The following is a 21,219-nucleotide window of genomic DNA, read 5'->3' as shown; positions in this document are numbered from 1 at the left end:
TTTCTAACTAATTCATGATTATCCTAAATATAATAATATATTATGTGTCAGGCAGTCATTCTTGCAATGGTATGCAAAATCATGATCCTACTAAACAGCTATTTTAATCAGGGGTGCAATATTTGGCAATCAAATATCTATTTATCAATCAGTGGAAGCCTGTTTGGAAGTTAACATCAAACATTTCAACAATTATTAAATGATCAATATGAAAGCTGGCAGCCTGCACAATTCGAAACAAGTCTGGGCAAACCACTGAGTAGGCACCAATCAGAGGCCACATATTTATGATGTTATCATGTAGATTTCTTATTGAAGTATTTTACAGTATTAGAAAACTACAAAAATACAAAACACTAAAGTATTTTGATACAAAATATAAAGCTATTTTCAACTCTATCAAATACAAATTACAAAATACTATTTTATATTTGAAATACATGTATCATAAATACTGCCGGTCCCTGGTCTATACTATACTATATTTCTATACTTTAGTCTGTTGTAAAGTTACAATAATACATATTTGTTTCTTTTCATAATCTATAATTGAAATTTTAGGTTGGCTGCCTGGTATGCCTCTGCTGTATGCAGTAACAAGCCGTTAAGCCAATTGTTTCATATGGTGGTCCAACATGTGTGCAAGGTGAGGAAAAGTAAAGGAATGATGACTATATGACAGTGCTGTTTATTTGCAAATAATACATTATTTCATGCACTTGTTGGAAGTGATTGGCCTGCACAAACAGGTGAAATAGGTGAGCTATTCAATACATTACTTAATGTAACTTTTTCTATACTTAATAAGTAATGACTCTACAAAGATAAGCAAATATTTCAAAATGTAAATAGCCTATATGGCCTATTGTTTGTGGACACCTAGTTATCACCCCATATGTAGGCATTCACCAAACTATTAACACAATGTTGGAGACACACAGTTCGATAGGATGTCCTTGGATGTAATAACATCCCATTTTTCCTGTTCGAGCATGACAAGGCTCTGTGCACAAGGAAAGGTGTATAAAGGCATGCTTTGCCATGGTTGAAAAGGAAGAATTTTAAGTAACCAGCAAGATCCCTGACTCATCTTCAAGCTTTGGGATAGACTGTGATGCCGACTGCAGCCCCAGTGTCCTTGCACAACATCAATAACTGATCTTACTAATGCTCTTTTGGCTGAATTTCCACAGCCACAATTCAAAATGTAGTAGAAATACTTCTGAGAAGGGTGCAGATTATAACAGCAAATTGATGTCTAAATCTTGTAGGGAATTTTGTAAAAAGCACACATTGTGTGATGGTCAGGTGTCTACAAACCCTTGGCCATATAACTAAAGAAACATTACATGTATACACAATTACATACTATATTATTGTATCAGTTGCACCTGTTTTATGTATTTGTGTTCAGAGTGTGTGTGTGTGTGTCCATTTTTTTGTTTTCAAGCCACACAAATTTAGTTATCTTTAAATTGCGATTACTATAGTAATAATGTGCCAAACAGTAAATAATATATGTCAAGAATAATAATGTAAAATTCTCTATATACAGTGCCTGTCAAAAGTTTGAAAACTCCTAGTATTTTATAGCTTTCTGAGACACCTGTATGTTCCTTTTGTTTATATGCAAAAAAGAAGTGGACAGTAAATGACTGGACGAAAATCTTGTGGACAGATGAGTCCAAATTTGAGCTGTAACAAAGGAAATTGTGTAATACAGAGAACAGGAGAGAATATTTAAGCATTTACATTTACATTTACGTTTGCGGCTTTTAGCAGATGCCCTTGTCTAGAGCGATGTAAAAAAGTGCTTTGAGTCTATAGCAATGAATAAATCTACACTGGTATGCTAGATTACAATTTAAGATAAAACAGTCTACAACTCCTTTGAGTTTTTAATTTTATATATATATATATATATATATATATATATATATATATATATATATATATATATATATATATATTTATTTATTTATTTATTTGAACAAAGCTAATTTGGAAAGTGTTACTTTAATTTAATTCAATTCATTTAAATTTCAATTCAATTCAGTTCAATTCATTTTTATTTGTATAGCGCTTTTTACAATGAACATTGTCTCAAAGCAGCTTTACACAGATAATGTGGTGATTAAAAGTGAGTATGTTCTTTATAAGTGGGTTTGTCCCTGATGAACAAGCCGGTGGCGACTGTGGCAAGGAAGTTTTTTTTCTTTAAGTGTTTCAGGAAGAGGAAGGTCTTCACTTTGGGACTTAGTCATCTAGGGGAAGTTTTTTCCACCACATCGGTGCCAGAACAGAGGAGACACACCCACAGTCAAACATGGAGGTGGACACTTAATGGTTTGGGGATGTTTTGGAACAGGGAACATTGTAGACTTACTTCAGGTGAAAGGAATACCAAACCAAACAATAATACAATGACCTGAAGCATACGTACAGATCTAAATGCTATGGAAATTGGGGATGAACTCAAAAGAAATATCCAACTAGTGAAGAATACCTTTGGCAAGTTTTGCAAGAGGCATGGCAAAGTATACTGAACAAAATTCTAAACGCAACAGTTTTGTTTTTGCCCCCATTTTTCATCAGCTGAACTCAAAGATCTAAGACTTTTTCTATGTAAACAAAAGGCCTATTTCTCTCAAATATTATTCATAAATCTGTCTAAATCTGTGTTAGTGAGCGCTTCTCCTTTGCCGAGATAATCCATCCACAAGTGTGGCATATCAAGATGCTGATTAGACAGCATGATTATTGCACAGGTGTGTCTTAGGCTGGCCATAATAAAAGGCCACTCTAAAATGTGCAGTTTTATCACACAGCACAAAGCCACAGATGTCGCATGTTTTAAGGGCGCATGCGATTGGCATGCTGACTGCAGGAATGTCCACCAGAGCTGCTGCCCATTAATTGAATGTTCATTTCTCTACCATGAGCCGTCTCCAAAGGCGTTTCAGAGAATTTGGCAGTACATCCAACCGGCCTCACGAACGCAAAGGACGTGCAACCACATCCACTGTATACAGTGTATACAGTTCCCCAATACAGTAAAACTGCACATTTTAGAGTGGCCTTTTATTGTGGCCAGCCTACACCTGTGCAATAATCATGCTGTTTAATTAGCATCTTGATACACCTGCGAGGTGAAAGGATTATCTCGGCAAAGAAGAAGAGCTCACTAACACAGATTTAGACAGATTTATGAACAATATTTGAGAGAAATAGGCCTTTTTTGTACATAGAAAAATTTCGGCTCATGAAAAATAGGGGCAAAAAAACAATTGTTGCGTTTATAATTTTGTTCAGTATATTTTATCTGACTATTTGGAAAAATGAACTGTCCAGATGTTTGGAGTGTGTAAAGCTGTTATCCATGCTAAGGACAGATCTTTAAGTAACAATTAATCTTAATATTTGTACATTTATATTTATACAGTATTTGCTTCATCATAGTAAATCTAAATGTAATAAATTCAGTTAAATAAATGACTTTGTTGCATAAAAACAAAAGGAACATTTACATGTCTCTCAAAACAAGCAAACAAGTAAAACAAGTAAAAACTAGGTGTTTTCAAACATTTTTTTTGTGTTATTTTAAAGTGTAATTTACCTGTGCATAGATAGATACTTCTAAAATCTATATTAAACATGAAGATTTACATGGATATATTTATTGTTTTGTATTATTTCCACTAAAAAAGTTAACATTGTTTAGATAAGTCATGGCTTTGCACATTACTAAACTATAATATGTTTCGAACATGCTGCAGTGCCGCCCTCTTCCCTTTCCCAAATCCTTCCAGGCCATGATCATCAGCTCTGCATCCACAGAGGCTGAGCTGAACAGAAAGTTATAGCAGCAGGGATTGTAGCGCACATGTCGTTCTCCAGAAAAGCGTGCACTATGAGTAGCCACAACGCCAGCTGCTCTTGCACACAGACCAATCAAGACATCTGATGGGAGGGCCAAAGCTACATTCTTAGAAGCGACATAAACTTTACGCACTACGTCCTGTGACATCAGGAAGGCAGGGCCAGAGCAGTAATCGGGAAAAGACCTGTCTGGATAGAGGTGGAAAGAGACATAGTGTGGTTTGTTATAATTTCTTTCGGGTGAGGTGTGATGAATGACCCTGCCCAGATACAGATCTTCAGGATGTGTACGGAGAGTAAGTAAGTAGGTGCCAAGTGCTGGAACATTCAAGAAAACTGAATCCTCTGTCAAAACAACAAATCGAGCTTGAGGACAGAAAAGCAGAACCCAACGCAGAGCTAGTTTGACCTGACCCCAGTGATCTCGTGACAAAGGCCCTTCACACTGTACAATGTCACCATGTCGAACAGACTCTTCGCACACCACCTGGCGCGCTGTCTCTAAGGAGGAAGGGCTTAGAAAGAACAGTGTCCGTACTGCCACATTCTGCACCAATGTCTGATTGGCCCATGTGCTTCTGATTGACTCTCTTTGGCTGGCATTATTAGGGTCACTAAGCACAATAGTGAGAAAAAGGAGGTCTTGGTGATGAAGGCAGGGCTTGGTGTTAATCGGGTAAATTTGTGAGGAGTTGGGCATGGTATCACTCAGATCCAGTTTGCGTGCACGCTCGCGCAGCTCGAGTACAGCATGGTCAGTATAAGCGGCTGGAGAAGACTGGAGCAGGAACTCTTCCACGATGTCACCACCAAACAACAGTGCGTGGAACAGCACAACATTACAGAACAGGAAACACCACTGATGGGTTTGCAACCTGAACACACCGACCTGAACAGAGAGAGATATTTTATTTATAATTCAATTTATAATTTATTTATAAGCAATTTAAGAAGGAAGAGAAAAGAAATAAGATGCAAAAAGTCATAAAACTATATGATTATTTACTAACCAGTGTTGAGAATTGTATTGTAGAGTAAATACTGAATGCACCTTGTTAAATGTATGTATTATCTTCTGTTAGAATATATACATCGTAACCCTTTTACATTCATATCTAAAAAATTACATAGTTGTGCACAGCTGCTTTGTTTACTCTCCGCTGTTAAAAGTGGTATACAAATCAATTTTAATTGAATTCTATTAAACTATTTAATGCTAAAAATTCTATTTAAGTATCAACATTTTCCTTAGTGTTACTTATGTGCAGTTTTCTTTCTGTTATTCTTCTGGATTAGAAATAATGTAATAAAACAATAAAGTCATGTGCTCATAAGAATCAAATAAAAGAAAATTCTAGGCATAAAATAATAATAAAATAATAAAATAGCTTCTCAAGTATTTATAACCAGATATTATACAAGTGTGAAATCCATTCCACTGACTGCAGATAAAGGTAAAAACTACATTTTGTACACACAAAGAAGTCATGTTAACCTTGCACAAAACAAATGGAGCACAACGTGACAAAAAAGCCAAATTATATTTTCTACAATTAAATAATTGTTTGGAAGCTGCTGCTTTGGGAATTCATTTAACTAGATTAAATTACAAAACAGAATTTCCACAAACCAAAACCAACCTACTTTTTACAATGTTTTAGTTTTCAATTTTGTTACAGCCTCACCATGAGAAAGAAAAAAAAGAAGAGGAAATACATTAGTGTGGGAGGATGACTCCAAGTAAAGTCTGATAATTATTAATATCAAGTGAACAACATTTTTATAATGTTTTCCTCACCCGCATGATGTCCCATGAATTACTTTCTCCTTCTTTCAAAACGTCTCTGTTTCTTCGTGACCTTCTTTGGCTGTCTACCAGTTAAACGCTATATGTGTGTGTATGTGTGTGTGTGTGTGTGGGCACAGACACGTTCAGAATTCACCTGAGCCCTGTTTCCATGTAAGCTGAAACCAGACAGGGTATATTATACCTTTCTGGATACAGACAAGCCATTCTGAGTCATTCATGAATTAATGAGGATTTAATATATCCATGTTAACAGCTTTTGTCACAGTGGGAATTCGTATATTGCTTTAGAGTTTTTTAGAAAACTTTATGTGACTTATTTTCGCTCACCATATTTGTTTGATTAGTACAAAAAGGAACAGAAAAGGGCATATTCTTCTATGTTAGCAATTTATTATTTTCCAATGCTGATAATGTATAATTAGTCATTTCACCTAATACCGTTCTAAGATATCACCAGTTTTGAATGAATAAACTGTCCATCAATCATTCATTCGTTCATTTGTTCCTTCCATCCTTCCTTCCTTCCTTCCTTCCATCCTTCCTTCCTTCCTTCCTTCCTTCCTTCCTTCCTTCCTTCCTTCCTTCCTTCATTCATTCATTCATTCATTCATTCATTCATTCATCCATTTACTCAGAATCTAACCCTATGGACACTGGTTTAAAGGCAGAAACACATCCTGAATACTAGTCCAGGGGAAGACAAACAACTAAATTAAACAAACAAAAAAGCAACATAACCACCTTTATTTAGTGAAAACTTGACTGATCTACAGTTTTTCACTTATTTCAAAAAATCTCTCTGTACAATATGAATTTGTAATAGTAGGTTTCATAATGTAACTCGTTCTGCTTCCTTCTACAAAATTGAGGATTAATCACACTGCAAAATATCTTTGCAAATGATACATACACAATATCGGAATAAAAAGCATTAAGGCACCAGACTTTTCTAACCATATGTGCATCTTCCTTTAACTGTTATCCCAAAGAGGCCCACAATTGTATAGAATGTCTTTGGATGTCTTTTTTTGCTCTCGCTTTGGATACCCAAAACTGTCCCAGCATGCCATTGCCCCTAATCACAATGAGATATGGTTTACATGAACTGAAGTGGAAAATCTTAAGTGCTATAGCGCTCTGACCTCAACCCTATTTAACACCTTTGGAATGAACAGGAAGGCTAAATGCCCAGGCCTCCTCACCGTAATGTTTAGTGGAACATATTCCCAGAAAAGTGGAAAATATTATAAAAGGACACAGGGACTAAATGTGGAATAGGATGTTTAAAAAGTATGTGTAAATCTTATTGTCAGGTGTTCACAAACATTTATCTGTACATTTGTTGTAATATAATAACAGTATACAAAAGATAATTATGAATATATCAATACATTATCTTTATTTTTACTCTCATACTGTACATTTATTTGCAGTGTGAAACAATGAATCTTGATGTGGTGCCCTAAAAAACTGTCCATTGTTTTACATGACTCTGGAATCTGAACTATTTTGCTCTACAGTTTTTTTTATACAATCACTTTGGCATTAACTTTACAACCTTATTGTAATTTTTTAAGACTCTAGACACAAAACTCACAACTGCCGATCTAAATGCATATAAAAAAAAACTCGAACACATTTTTCCAATTGCTTATATACAATACACATAAACCAAAGATCATTTGTTAACTAAATTAAAATTACCTGTGAAAATGAAGTAGAGGCACTCTGACAAATGTATCTTATTGTATGTTATTCCAATATTTTTAGATTTACATTATTACCGTGTCATTACCGTATGTTTGCAGAATCCAGTAAATCTGTTTCCAATAAGGTCAGCTCCTTAAGGATAATTGATTTCACATTGTGGTAGGAGTATATAATAAAATAAATGTTGTATCCACCTACAGCCCAGTGGTAACAAGGAGCCAGCAGGTGTTTCAGGTCATAGTGAATGTCAAGCAGTGGGAGGAGGAAGACAAGAAAGATATGGTGACCAGAGGAAAGGCAGGGGACAAGGACCCCTTCTGAGAGGTGGCTATGGACCTTGTCATAGGTAAAGGACACATAGTGGACCATGTGGAGCCAACATCACAGTGTGTGATTATATTGGAAGATGGGCTGGTGGTACCCAGACCTCATCTTGGATTATGTAATGCAGTTCTTCTTGTAACCTTTTTTGGTCAGCTAAATCAAGTCTGTAGAGCTGATAGTGTGACATCTGCTATTTTTGGGATAATGTCTGGTACACTTCTTACTCTTACTCTTGATTTTAGGCCCATCTGAAATTTTCCTGCTTTCCTTACAGTAAATTGATTGAGGAAATTCAATCTACATGGAAGTGGAAGATATATGATAGGCTTTGTGGAGATTCTTTCCAAGATGTTTGGCTGATTAACCTGTTAGCAAGTAACACTGACTTTTCCAGCTTTTTTTTCCACAATTTTTTAAAATGGTCTGCCACCATCAAATTGAAAATTATCATAGTTTTCCCTTAAAATAATGCATTTTCTCAGTTTAAATATTTGACATGTTTTCTATGCTCTAATGTGTATTAAATAAAGTTTTGTGAGATTTGCAAATTACTGCTTTCGGTTTCTATTTACATTTTACACAGCATCCCAACTTTTTGGAATTTGGGTTATAGTTATTCGAACCAGTGATTCTGCAAGTGCAACGTTTCTTTATAAATATGAATGCACAATGCAGTGTTTTGAACATTTTCCATCCTGTGATACAAGGGATGTTTTTTGTCTATTGTTTTTGTCATCAAAGTGAAACGAGTGAAGAAAAGTATTGGAAAAATATTTTATATTTAGACTCCTTTACAGACAATATATATATATATATATATAGAGAGAGAGAGAGAGAGAGAGAGAGAGAGAGAGAGAGAGAGAGAGAGAGAGAGAGAGTGTGTAATGTCATTTAACACCACAAAGTAACAAAGAAAGCCCAGTTGATCAGCACATTATGTCGGACTCAGTGAGCATTTGTGTGTAAATGTGAGTGTGTTAAAAACAGTGTCGTCTCCTAAACCCCTGATCATTTTCTGACTTTCAATTAAACATAAATGATTCTGTAAAAGGACACAACTGCTTATTCTTATTGCAAACTATTTTTGAAGTTCATATTTTTAAAACGTATGCTCTGAATGCTGGTCTAGAAGTGACACTGGCGATGAACTAAGTGGTAAAAAAATGAGAAGAATGTTGAAAAATAAAAACAAAAGAATGGACTTGGAAAAAATGCTTTCAAACTGACTCAAGGCTTTCTTATTCCCTGTAGAGACTTATTACATATATGCTATATAATAATGACTCAGATACCCTATTTAATACACAATAAACACAGCAGAGAGATTTTTGTGATTCAGCTCTCTACTAAATGTATATGTGAGCTCAGGTGGGTGTCAATGTCAATTCCATAGTGTAAATCAGTATGTACCTTATGCATTTGACATTGATACTAAACTAAATACTATACTATACTAATACTATACTAATACAATACAATACTAAACTAAAACTTAATACTGACTGTTATGTTTATGGCATTTTGGCAGTCGTCCTTGTCCAGAGCGACTTACAATTATTTAATTTATACAAATGGAGCAGTAAGGGTTAAGGGCTTTCCCCAAAGGCCCATCTGTGGCAGCTTGGTGGTACTGGGATTTGAACTCATGACCTTCTGATCCAACACGTAAACCACTGATCTACCACTTATCACGTTACGTATAAAAATGCTGAACAAAATACGTAATTAAGGTGCACTATCTTTAGAAAAAGAAAGATCCGTCGTATTAAAAAAACTGCGCACTTGCTCAGTTTTTTTCTGTGCACTTACTGTATTGTAAAGAAATAATTCGATACTGCCCGCAAGATGGCGCTTAACGTCGTTGTTTCATTACCAGGTAAATCCCATTGGTTCTACTAAATAGTGCAGTAAATGTAATTTGGTTGTATGAAGTGTAGAAGTATTTGAGGTTGAGGAGCATCTGGGCTGCTGCTTTATGGTCAGCAAATTGGAAAGGATTCACGCACAACTCGTTTTTTTGCCAGTTGGTTATTAATTATAGCCGGGTTAATAAGCGTTAAGCCGGCGATTAGACACCACGTTAAGTGGAGATGGTGGAAAGTGTCTGAATCTCTCGAGGAAGAGCTTGGCCGTCTCTCGTCTTTCCGCGTGCGCTTCGTGCAGACGAACGCAGCCGCTTGTGGAGGGGTGGAGGAGCCGGCCATGCGCGGCGCGTGCTACACCAACCGCACTTTCGTGGACGACGACGGGCGCGCAGCGCGAGACGCACCGGCACCAAGGTACCGCGCGCTCCTCGACACCACTGCAGCCCGCCCCCGTCTCTATCTGTGACCAAGTTCTTTACCAAAAATGTTCTATATATATAATACGTATTTTTGCATATAATTACTTATTTATTATTATTTATTTATGCATGCATATTTGGAAAAAAACAAACTATTTAACCATTTTAATTCAATGGTAATTATTTGATTTAATTCGTTTTATAGTGCGATTCATACTTCTTAGATTTTCCGTCTTCAAAATGTAAACATTTAGCAATATGAACGTCTTGCTATAAGTGCATTGTGATTGTGGTGGTGGTTGTTCTTTCTTTCTTTCTTTCTTTCTTTCTTTCTTTCTTTCTTTCTTTCTTTCTTTCTTTCTTTCTTAGTTCCTTTTGATGAAGGAATATTTCACTGCATTAATAATATTGAAAATGAAACGTTTAACTGTCATAAGAATCAGTGGAATGCTGTGTATATGTTAATGGTATTGGTATTAGTGTTACCATAAAACAGCTATGCAGTGTAGTTTAGTGCAAAACCAGGTAACATTACTGATTACAAAGAAATAAATGTAATTATATTTTTAGCTAACAAAAAATAACAATTATATTTAGTTTTTGCCAAGATATGAGTGAGCATTAAAAAGTACGAGGCTGTACTTGGTGTTTTCTTTTCAGCAGCCTGAAATGCTTTTTAAATAATGCAATTATTATTCAGTTTCTTAATTATACCGCTATTATCCAACTATTATCTCATAGGGTTATATTTTATATGACCATAAGATTTATATATGCATTTTGAGCATCTCATTTCACATTCAGTCCCAAAATGCTGTTATAATAAATAAATAGCATGAGTTAAAAAAAATTGTGGGTGTCACTAAATGCAAATAAATTCTGTTGGGAAAATGCTTTTCCAAAAGAATGTGTTTAATAGGGTACAGTAGTGTTGCAGACCACCTAAACTGAGACCCAATCTAAACAAAGACAGAAGTGTGTCGAGACTAGGACAAGACCAAATCAGACTAGCGTTCCTTAAATGCCTGCTGAAATATTCACATAAGCCTAACCCTAAAACATCATTATAAAATAATAATAAAAAATAAATGCAGGTACAAGTTAGTGGTCTTATCCAGTCTTGACATAAAATCCTGAGTCCTTTTAGTCTAAGACCTATTCAGGATCGAAAGTGTCAAAAAATGAATGTCTTGAATACTTCAACAGGGTATGATTACAGCAAATGCTTGCAAAAAAGAGAAAATGTAAAATGTAAATCCAGCTAAATTTCAGTTCAGTTTGCCATACTGAACTTAATACTGAACATACTGAACATACTGCATATTATTGGCTCTGTACATGAAACTTGCACAATCAGAATCAGAATTAGGTTTATTGGCCAAGTGGGTTGACACACACAAGGAATTTGGTTTTCAGCCGTTAGTGACAATCAAATCAAATCTAATCTAATCTAATCTAATCTAATCTAATCTAATCATATGTGAACATTTATACACAAAATAACAAATAATCAATGAGGCCCACTGCGTGTTGTTTACCAACTTTTAAGAAAAAAAGTAGATGTTTATTGTTGGTATTATATATTCTGCCCACCTGATAAAAGATGTTTTGCTCTTTCTCGTAGTGAGACGCCAGACTGCTCACAAATGCTCAGTGGGGTTGTACTTAATGTTCAGGGACTGAAGATGGCTGCTGGTGAACATGATGTCCCACCCCTCCAGGGCCGTGCCCGCTTCCGAGAACTGTTGCTGGGCGACCAGCCATGTCAAAGTGAGGACAGGTATGGCATCCTTATTGTATTCACAAAGGCTTAGCGTGGCAGTAAGTATCGTCAGAAATTATACGCTCAGAACTTTTTGAAAAAAGCAAACATCAAAAAACCCACTGTGTCTCAAATGCATGATGTAATTTTGTGTTTATGATTGTAGTGGTTGTGCTTATACCTATACAAAAAACTTTTTAATTTCTATAGCTTTACAAATTGCTGTTTACATGGAATCCAATCATATAACATTTTGCATGAGGTCAGACCTTTGTCAGTGGCTTTAAACAAGGTCTATAGTACCACTGCATTTCCTTGTAGTAGTGGCCAAGAGTTTGTGACTTCACTTCACAGTGGGAGCTGTTAATGCAGAGCCAGAAGTGTAACTAATTTCATAATTTCAGGGTGACTTTTCAGGATGAGCTCTGTCAAGACACAAAAAAAATTGACAGCCATGTCCAATGCCCAAATGGATCACGACTTGATGGGTCACGACTTGAATGTCATCAACGGGCACTGCGACATAATGCTGATAGCGAATTGCACACCTCACAAGCTATAAGGAACTGCTCATTACCTTCCTCAGACATTGCATTGTTGCAGCAGAGAGTGGTATAGACTGCACCCTTGGTTGCTTAGTTCACTAAAAGGAAAGAATGAGGTGTGTTGTTGCAGCAGGATCAGAAATGGACAGAAAACCTGGCAGCTTAGCTGTTCAGAAAGAGAAGAGAAGGCAGTTCTACTTCTTCAAAGAGCTCTGTATTCAACATATGACAGTTAGATGAAGAGCAGGGAAATTGATGGTTAACAGTTTTTCTCATAGTTTGCGATGATTATACCTAGCTATACGCTTAAGCAGCTGAAGTCCCATCAATTTTAGGTATCAGACAAGGACCATGTAAAGACAGACAGTGATGAACAATTGCCTATTTTTGAGTCTCTGAACTTTAAATGTGAAGAATCAATCCTGAAGGAGAGTGCTGATAACCTGTAGCTATTCTATAGTGCAGAATGGTCTTTCAGGGGTTTAGCTTAGCACCAGCAGTGAACCTGTTTTATCATGGATATACCCAAGTGGGTGACTGGACTATTCCATGTTGGTTTTCATGTCAGATGTAGAAGCACTCTGGTGACATTAGTTCCACTGGCAGAAACACTGGTAACCTCATTAGTGGTACGGACCGATGAAGCGCTAATCCTTAACTACGCATTGTCTATAGCTCCAAATATAAGAGAATGACAAGCTAGTGCACAAAGTGTACTATATATATATATATATATATATATATATATATATATATATATACACCGGTATACCGGTTACATAATAACTCCTTTTCCTTAATGAGATACATGTGTATAGAAATTCTATAGGCAGCAATAAAAGACATAACAGTGCAAAGCAAGTACTGGCTCAAACACCAACCAGGTAGGAGTCATATCTGTTACTATTGCTTAATCAGTTAAACGCAGTCTTTAAATAACTATCAAGTGTACCTCACATTTTGTTGGAACAAAAGTCTGCAGCCACAGAGCTTCTTTGGAAAAAAAATGTAACTGAACATTTAAAGCAGCGGGTTACCCTTAGTTGCCTTGATCTACTGTCAAAAAGTAAATAGCTTTTTTTTTTACATGGATGCTTTGTCTGTTAAATGTCATTTGATGTGAGCTATGGCTACATCCTGGGTGGCACTACAAGGAGTGTCACTCCCACACATTTACAAAGCAGCAACATGGAGTGTACTGACTACCTTATTTTGAACTCTTTCGACAAAAATAAATGTTGCTTTTTTGCAACACATATGCATTGTGGTATTTTGAGGGATTCTTTCTGCGATTTAGAATAAAATCATCAATGTAAGAACTATCTGGGATTGTCTGGGAGATGTACCCATAGGATATGTTATGAACTCTTGAAAAAAGAAAATTTGATATGATCGATTTTGATAGATTTTTTGTTTATATGTTCACATCAAACGGCAGAAAAAAACGTGATTTTGACTTGTTTGGTTGGTGTAGCATGTTGGTGCCATTTTGAGTATTTCAGATACTGCTGATCTCAAATTTTTACAACAATCAGTAGATTTTACGTAGAATAGTGGAAAAAACAAAACCACAATAAACAAGATGCTTAGGAATAACAAAAATGCCATGAACACCTTATATCTCATATGTATCTTTTTCTTATGTACCCTGGTTAATGCTTTGTGTATACTGAGATGTTCTTCTTCCCATCACAGTTGTAATGATTGATTATATGAGTTACTAACCTGTCCAGGTAGCCCATACCAGTCTTGCCATTTTACCCAGTCCTGTTATCCACAATGTAGCTCGTCCCACGCATAGAACTGTTGCTCACTCAATATTGGTTGTAGTTTTGCACCCGTTTTTTGTAATCCATAGAGAATAGAGATTGTATATATAAATCCGAGGAGATCAGCAGTTTCTGAATTACAGGTATTCTAATATCTATACCACAGTCAATCCCACAGCCAAAGCAACAGATTGATGAACATTACCTTAAGCTCTTGACCTGTCTCTGTATGATAATGCCCATTGTGCTGCTGCCACATGACTGGCAGATTAAATAACTGCATGAATGTTAAAGTTTTCAGGTGTTCTTAAGGAAGTGAATGGTGTGTGTGTGTCTGTGTGTTGGCGGTTGCTTTTTTTTTTCTTGACAGAAATAGCCTAATGGAGACAGAAAACTTTCATCTCTGAAATTTCTTTCATTTTATCATGTGGTTTCTTAAAAGCAAGCGACACACACACACACACACACACACACACACACACACACACACACCTCCACACACTTGCATAAACTGTTTTAGAGTGACAGTGTGCCATTCTCAAGTCCAACTGTATTGATGATCATTTTTGTCGAGTATGTGCCATGTTGCTGTGGCAACCACTGCGAACCACGGAATAAGTCAGGCAGAGATGGAAAGGGAGAAAGAGAGAAGCTGTGTTTTTATTCTTTATAGATTTTTGTCCATGAAGTAGGAAAGGTTTTTTTTTTCTTTCAACTATTCATACACTTGTTCGCTGACTCTATGAAATGCTAGTCAATAAGCCCAGTGACAGCTCCTGCTGTTATGATCTCACACACACACACACACAGACACACACACACACACATATGTGTGCACATACCCGTGTGAAGCAGAGTGTGTGCATTTGTATGTGTGGGCGAGCTGTTCTGAAATCCTGCACTCCTGTGAGTCATTTGCTTCTTAGCATTGTTACAGAAAGATTTAATGGAGGTAAAGAGCACCATGCCATCCTGGGTTAATCCTTCTGCAGTCACACGGAGGCTCGAATCGTTTGGCAGTGACGCTACTCAGAGGAGTGGTGATGAGAAAAGTCAGAGCAATTTTAGTTCTACAATAAAGTAGGATTGCTGAGCAGGATTTAAAGTTTATTCCGCTGTTAGCCTGTCTAACTAAAGGTTTAAAATCAGCAACCCTGTCTGCAAGACGCCTGCATTTCGGTTATTTTGAGCATGCATAGACATTTTATTAAAAGCAAAATAATCTTGATGTCCTAAATTGAAGTGGATCTCCAGTGGTATTACAATCTAGAAATCCCCCAACCATAAATTACATCTAGGTGGCTTAGTGGATTCTGTGCACAACACATTCATCAAAGGCTAAGGCTGAAACGTGTTGAGTGGTGTATACAGGTAGTTGGATGAGGAGATGCGTTTTAATGACCCCATCATAACTTAAAAATATTGTCCAGACATGGCCTAGCCTACCCAGGAGTCTTGAGAATGTTGATCAGTATGGGGTGTTATACACAATTAATATAATCACATTAAAAATGTATTACATAATTCAGGAAAATAGTACAATTTATAAACTGTATTGTATAAACTATACAGTATGTATGTGGCGGTGGGTGCATGGACAAGCATACGCTGCTATGTTTGCCTGCCACACGAAACATTAAATATTTGTACAATTTTTGTCATATCACTGTCGTCATTGTAAGATCAAAAATTATAATTTGAACCATCATACCTTAAGGACCATCTGTATTCTGTATTCTATATATCTGTATTCTTTGATGTGTTGTCCAAAAGTTTTAAACAAATGTGGACCTGACACAGTAATTTTGCGAATGGGTGAATTAGTCAAGGTTGAAATGTCTGAGCAGGGGTTGTGCAACAATTTCCACACTTTTCTAATCCCATATCCGGACACCTGGAAATAAGTAACACACAACATAGTTTATTGGTGTGTTATTATTGCTCAGGGATTTGTGATGTACGGCAGCGGTTTGTGTCATTCCATGAATATTAGCTGCTGTAATAGATACTCCCAGCATGCCACTCATCATCTTTTCATACAATGAGAATGGTTAGCATGGCGAAATCACATTGTATTCACCCTTTTTTCAGAAGTATCTGTGCCTCTGGGGTTAATCGCCGGAAAGTGCGTAACTGAGGCACTGTTTTGTAGTATCACCTGAGTTGGAAGAAATTCTACCTGCTGCAGATTTAATAAAATGCTTAAAAAAAATGCTTAAAATCATTATTAATATGATTGTCCATGATGATAGCCAAAAGGAGGATAAATATTTAAAATCTTTATTATTTGTGCTCCAAATGGAGCCCTAGACCTCTACAGTGGATTCCGCTTTTGAGGCCCAAACTCTGGAAGCTTTGGAGGTTTGAACAACATACATAAACTGTAATATACTGAATTTACTGCCAGAAAATACTATAGAACACGTGTATAACATATCTCTAATTATAACTTAATAACATAAACAAATAATTTTATTTGGGAATAATGCTGTAATGACTTAATTGAGATTTTAGGATTAATAGGAAAGTCCAAATATCCTTGAAAGAACAGGCGAGAATGAGGGTGATCAGGACTTTGGATTGATGATCAGTGGTGAATCAGATGGGTGTACACTGATTAAAAATATTTTTTAACATATCTTAACAAATAAAAACATGCATTTTGTGCTGGGTGTCTTTGCAGGGTACATGTGGAGTTCTATGTGAACGAGAACACCTTTAAAGAGAGACTCAAACTATTCTTCATTAAAAACCAGCGCTCCAGTAAGTTGCCATTATATATGCTTGTTATAGCCTTGTGTAACCTTGTGTATGTATGTGCATAATAACAAAACACTGCCAAGCCTTAGATCCTGATTTGAGCCATACTTGATTTGAAGTATGGTTCCTAAAATGTAAACAGGCATTAGAAATAAGTCATAATGACCAGACTGTTAGCTTGAAGGGGTATGTTTTGTAATGATGGCCAGCTGCGCTGACTTTATGCTGCTTGTTATATTCACAGGAAAATACCTTTGAGTCTGACTCTATATATTTACAAAAATGTTTGACATGCTTTAGCCTTGATGGTAAGAGTCTTACTAGTTTTTTGGATCTTGACACAACCTTTCATCTGCACATCAATTGTGGACTGTTTGGTCATGCAGGTCTGCGCATCCGAATATTTAACTTCTGCTTGAAGGTTCTGACATGCGTGCTTTACATCATAAGAGTGATGACCGATAACCCAGCTCATCTCCGCAACACATGGTTAGAATGTGTGTGTGTGGTTTCACAAAATTACTTCATTTAAATTTAAGGCTCTTTTAAACATGTCCTAATAATAATAATATTTGTCTATCTCTGTCTGTCTGTTTCTTTCCAGTATGAAATGCACCAACACCTCTCAGAATGATGAGATCAACTGGTGAGGGGTGCTTTGCTTAATCACTCACATGAATCATACTAATCAAAATAGCAGTACATAAAAATGTATAATGTATGACATGCTTTCTTTTTCACTCATTTCACTTTCTCTCCCTCAATCTCTCACTGGCTCTCTTGTTTTTCTTTCTTGTCTCAGGGAGCTAATCTTGTGGGTGGATAGAAAAATGCCTGTGTGGGCAATTCAGGTAAGATGGACATTCTGCATGTCTAAGGTTGTGTAATAAATATGTATTTCAACTCATTATGTTTGATCTTTCCGCTCTATATTGTGGTGTTCCACTTGGTAGGTGATAGTGGCATCAATCAGCTTTCTGGAGGCCATGCTGCTCATGTACCTCAGCTACAAGGTAGATATTAGTTTGTACCTGTGTGTGTGTGTGTGTGTGTGTGTGTGTGTGTGTGTGTGTGTGTGTGTGTGTGTGTGTGTGTGGTTAGACATAGATATCAACTAAATTATTATAGTTGAATATAATTGATTGTATAATGAAAACAGGATGGGCAGTGATATAATGTCCTTCTTCATTTGTAGTGTGTTTAATGAATCATGAGGTGGAATTAATTGAGCACACCAATACTCTGAATTGGCGCATTTATGATTTGACAGGATGATCAGAGCATACAATGGACACCCATTATTATTACGTTGTTCTCTGCGTTGTGATATAATTCTCAAAGTCTGTGATCTCACACTGCTATCAAAGCACACACTACATTTTGCAAAATGTTGCAATTTCCATGAAAATGCAAAATGCATTATTACATTGCAACTACTTTCTTCTTTTTTGTCTTTTGTCTTTCTACATTGTTATAATCACCCTTTCTCCAGGAACCTCATGTCTGAGAATACTGAAATTTAATAATTTAACAATCTCCAGTTTAATCATTGTTCTCACCTGCAATTCACTAATATTTTTTAGCTTCTATATTTTAATGTTTAGTATAGGTGTGTGTCCTAACAAACTCCCCAGCTCCTTACACTGTGTATCATGTACACAAGTTTCATCGGGTTGAATACACGCAGAAACACTGATGGCTCAATTTGTGGTTACATGGCGAATACCAAATCAGTCAATGGAAAAACCCAAACATATAAAGATTATTTTTTATTTTATATAAATTGGTTTGCTTAATCACATTTATTTAGATTCTAGCTTTTTTTATGTTATATTTTTTGTTCATCATTGTCAGGATTATATACAAATACTAGGTTTCCCATAAGGTGACTCCCTGATCACTGACCAGTGAACTAGGGAGCTTATTGAGATGCATACTAAGTCTCATCTAAGTCTGCTAAGTAATTCCTGCTTTAGTTTAGATTTTATTCACACCAACTCACTTTGATGCTTTATTTCCTTTTATTACATTTGCTTAGTTTTTTTCATGATGTGTTTTTTGCCCATTTTAGATAATGGCATTTGACACAGATTTTGTAAATCTTTTTGTAATAAAAGCTCTTTTTAACTGTGTGCATCTCCAGTCCTCTGTCACTGTGTGGTGCATACAATCAAAATGATAGACCTGTAACCTTTTAATTAAACAATGCATCCAGCTTTAGTTTGTAAGATTCACTAAATATAAAACATGCTTATCAGAGTTCAAGTGCATATTCCACTGAGATATATTTGTCTTCAATTACGGTATCTAAAGATTTTAGAATGAGAATTGCATCTGGTGGAAACAATACATTAGGATCATCTCTGACATGCATTTGCTTGAATGTCTCTACAAGGTTTCTCCACTGCCTGTAGAAATGTAACTCTGTGATACCGGATGCTGGATGAGAGAAACTCATTCAGAAATGAAGAATATATATATAAAAAAACACCATTTGTAAACATGGCTGCAAAAACTCATGCATCAGTGATTGTGAAATTGGAGATTTTCACAAACCACGACAAAGTGCCACACTAATATTTGGGTGCCACCTTGATCCAGATTGCCTTCTTGTGTGCTTTCAAACTCAGCTGACAGAAATATGAGTTAATTTGAATGTAGAAAAAATGTTTTGAAGAGAAATAGCAGTTTGAACAGAAATGTTAATTTGAGTTCAGTTCCTGTTCATGTCTCACAGGAGTGGTGCATTCTGAGATTCTGTATTTTTTTTGAGAACTATGGTTGTAAGAGCAGGTCTTTGAGTTACCTTCATGTTAGCTGGAAGCAGTCTAGCCATTCTCTCAACAACAAAGCAATTTCTCCAAACAGACCTGTCAGTCAAAAAACATTAGTTTTTACAAAGTTTATGCAAGTGCTAGTCTATGCAAGTGCTATACTAGTCAGATTTTGTGCATTAGTCTAGTGAACTGGATGAATACTTTTTATATTTTTTATTATAAATGAACATAACAATACTATTCTGCCTGAACAGACATGTCAAGTTCGCTAAGAGCTATTAAATGTGAAGAATGTTTTAATTACCATTGCTCATGCAACACTATAGACACAACAGTGAGGCAATTAAAAGAAATCTCATATATTTATTCATCAATATAGACAAGTTATAATGAAGCTGGAAAATAACATTTGGCTAGAAGCTTGAATGATAAGCTCAATCACCATGGTCTGGGATTTAATAGCTACTCAGACAGAGCTGAATTGTAATTTTTTTTTTATGTCTAATATAGATTGTCAATTCACTGTTTGTCCAAATGATTAAGCATTTTTCAGAATTTTAATCTTTGTGTGCTTCTTTTTGTTGCAAGATAGAAGTATGAGTGTTCCTTAGCAAAAAGCTTACAGCGGAACACTGGTATCCATGAGTCACTTGTGTTCATGACACATAAAAAGAAAACTCAGTGAAAAGAGTAGGCTTACTGCTGACACTGAGAACAAACTCCAAAAAGTTGTTCAGTGACCGTTAAGTACCAAACCAAATCAGCTTAAACAACCATACCCTGTAGCAACTGCAACTGTGTTACAGTAAGCTGTACTATTTATAGTCAAGTGCACTACATCTGGTGTATATTGAGAGGTAAAGCAATTTACGGAATAATGTTATTGCAAAACAAAGCCCAAACATCATAATATCCATCAAAGGCCATATTGCATATGCTTATTCAATTTCACCTTAAGATTAATTAACCAGTAACACCCACAATATCCAGATGATAATAGCTTGTTAAATGCAATGACTATGTATAACAAATTATCATTTTAGCTATGAAACCATGTTGAAGCTTTAATGGTGAGATACTGATGGTCAGTATAGTTTTTGTGCATCTGTATTTGTGTTCTTAGGGTAACATCTGGGAGCAAATATTCCAGGTGGCATTTCTACTAGAAATGTTAAATACAGTCCCCTTCATAATAACGGTAACCAGCTTTGATATTTACAGCTGTCTTAGAGATGAAAATACATCATGATCTTTATGGACCATGCAAACCTCCATGACATGCTCTGGTCTCTGTTTGCAGATCTTCTGGCCAACTTTGAGGAACCTCTTTATCCCTGTCTTTCTCAACTGCTGGCTGGCCAAGCATGCTCTGGAGAACATGATTGTAAGTGTGTGTGCATGATTAATATATTGTTCTTCACTAGAAGAGTTTTCGAAATAGGGATTTAAGCCATTATCTAGAGAAACTTACAGACGTGCTTTGTAGTGTATATAAAAAGCATATAATCATGCTCACTCAGGCTAATCAGGGATGAATAAAATTATTAAGTTTAAAACTCCTTTAAGTTAAAGGTTAGTACAGTGAAACCCTGTTGTACG

The 21,219-nt window shown here is 36.0% G+C and overlaps 2 protein-coding genes across 7 annotated transcripts in view; one reads left to right on the top strand and one right to left on the bottom strand.

Annotated features, from left to right (window-relative positions):
- Positions 1 to 3,676: 3,676 nt before the first annotated feature.
- LOC124398198 (beta-1,3-galactosyltransferase 9) lies at positions 3,677 to 5,683 on the bottom strand. Its single transcript, XM_046868280.1, has 2 exons — positions 5,678 to 5,683; positions 3,677 to 4,768 (listed from the first exon to the last, which is right to left on the bottom strand). Exons 1-2 carry the CDS (start codon positions 5,681 to 5,683, stop codon positions 3,677 to 3,679), a joined length of 1,098 nt encoding a protein of 365 aa, XP_046724236.1.
- A 3,962-nt stretch (positions 5,684 to 9,645) lies between these two features.
- The window catches only part of kcnt1a (potassium sodium-activated channel subfamily T member 1a), a 34,959-nt gene continuing 23,385 nt past the window's right edge, over positions 9,646 to 21,219 (top strand). For 5 of the 6 annotated variants that reach the window (XM_046868578.1, XM_046868580.1, XM_046868577.1 and 2 more), the window contains exons 1-9: positions 9,646 to 10,002; positions 11,632 to 11,787; positions 16,767 to 16,846; positions 17,230 to 17,332; positions 17,448 to 17,489; positions 17,646 to 17,694; positions 17,797 to 17,856; positions 20,744 to 20,818; positions 20,921 to 21,004. In XM_046868578.1, the coding sequence (XP_046724534.1) occupies positions 9,926 to 10,002; positions 11,632 to 11,787; positions 16,767 to 16,846; positions 17,230 to 17,332; positions 17,448 to 17,489; positions 17,646 to 17,694; positions 17,797 to 17,856; positions 20,744 to 20,818; positions 20,921 to 21,004 (726 nt within the window). In that variant the 5' untranslated portion in view covers positions 9,646 to 9,925. Of the gene's footprint in view, positions 10,003 to 11,631; positions 11,788 to 16,766; positions 16,847 to 17,229; positions 17,341 to 17,447; positions 17,490 to 17,645; positions 17,695 to 17,796; positions 17,857 to 20,743; positions 20,819 to 20,920; positions 21,005 to 21,219 lie in introns of those variants that run through there. The other variant, XM_046868581.1, reaches the window with a different exon arrangement.

The sequence above is a fragment of the Silurus meridionalis genome, chromosome 15 (genome assembly GCF_014805685.1).
Source record: "Silurus meridionalis isolate SWU-2019-XX chromosome 15, ASM1480568v1, whole genome shotgun sequence".
NCBI classification, from domain to species: Eukaryota; Metazoa; Chordata; class Actinopteri; order Siluriformes; family Siluridae; genus Silurus; species Silurus meridionalis.
This window is presented reverse-complemented; position numbering and strand designations above follow the sequence as displayed.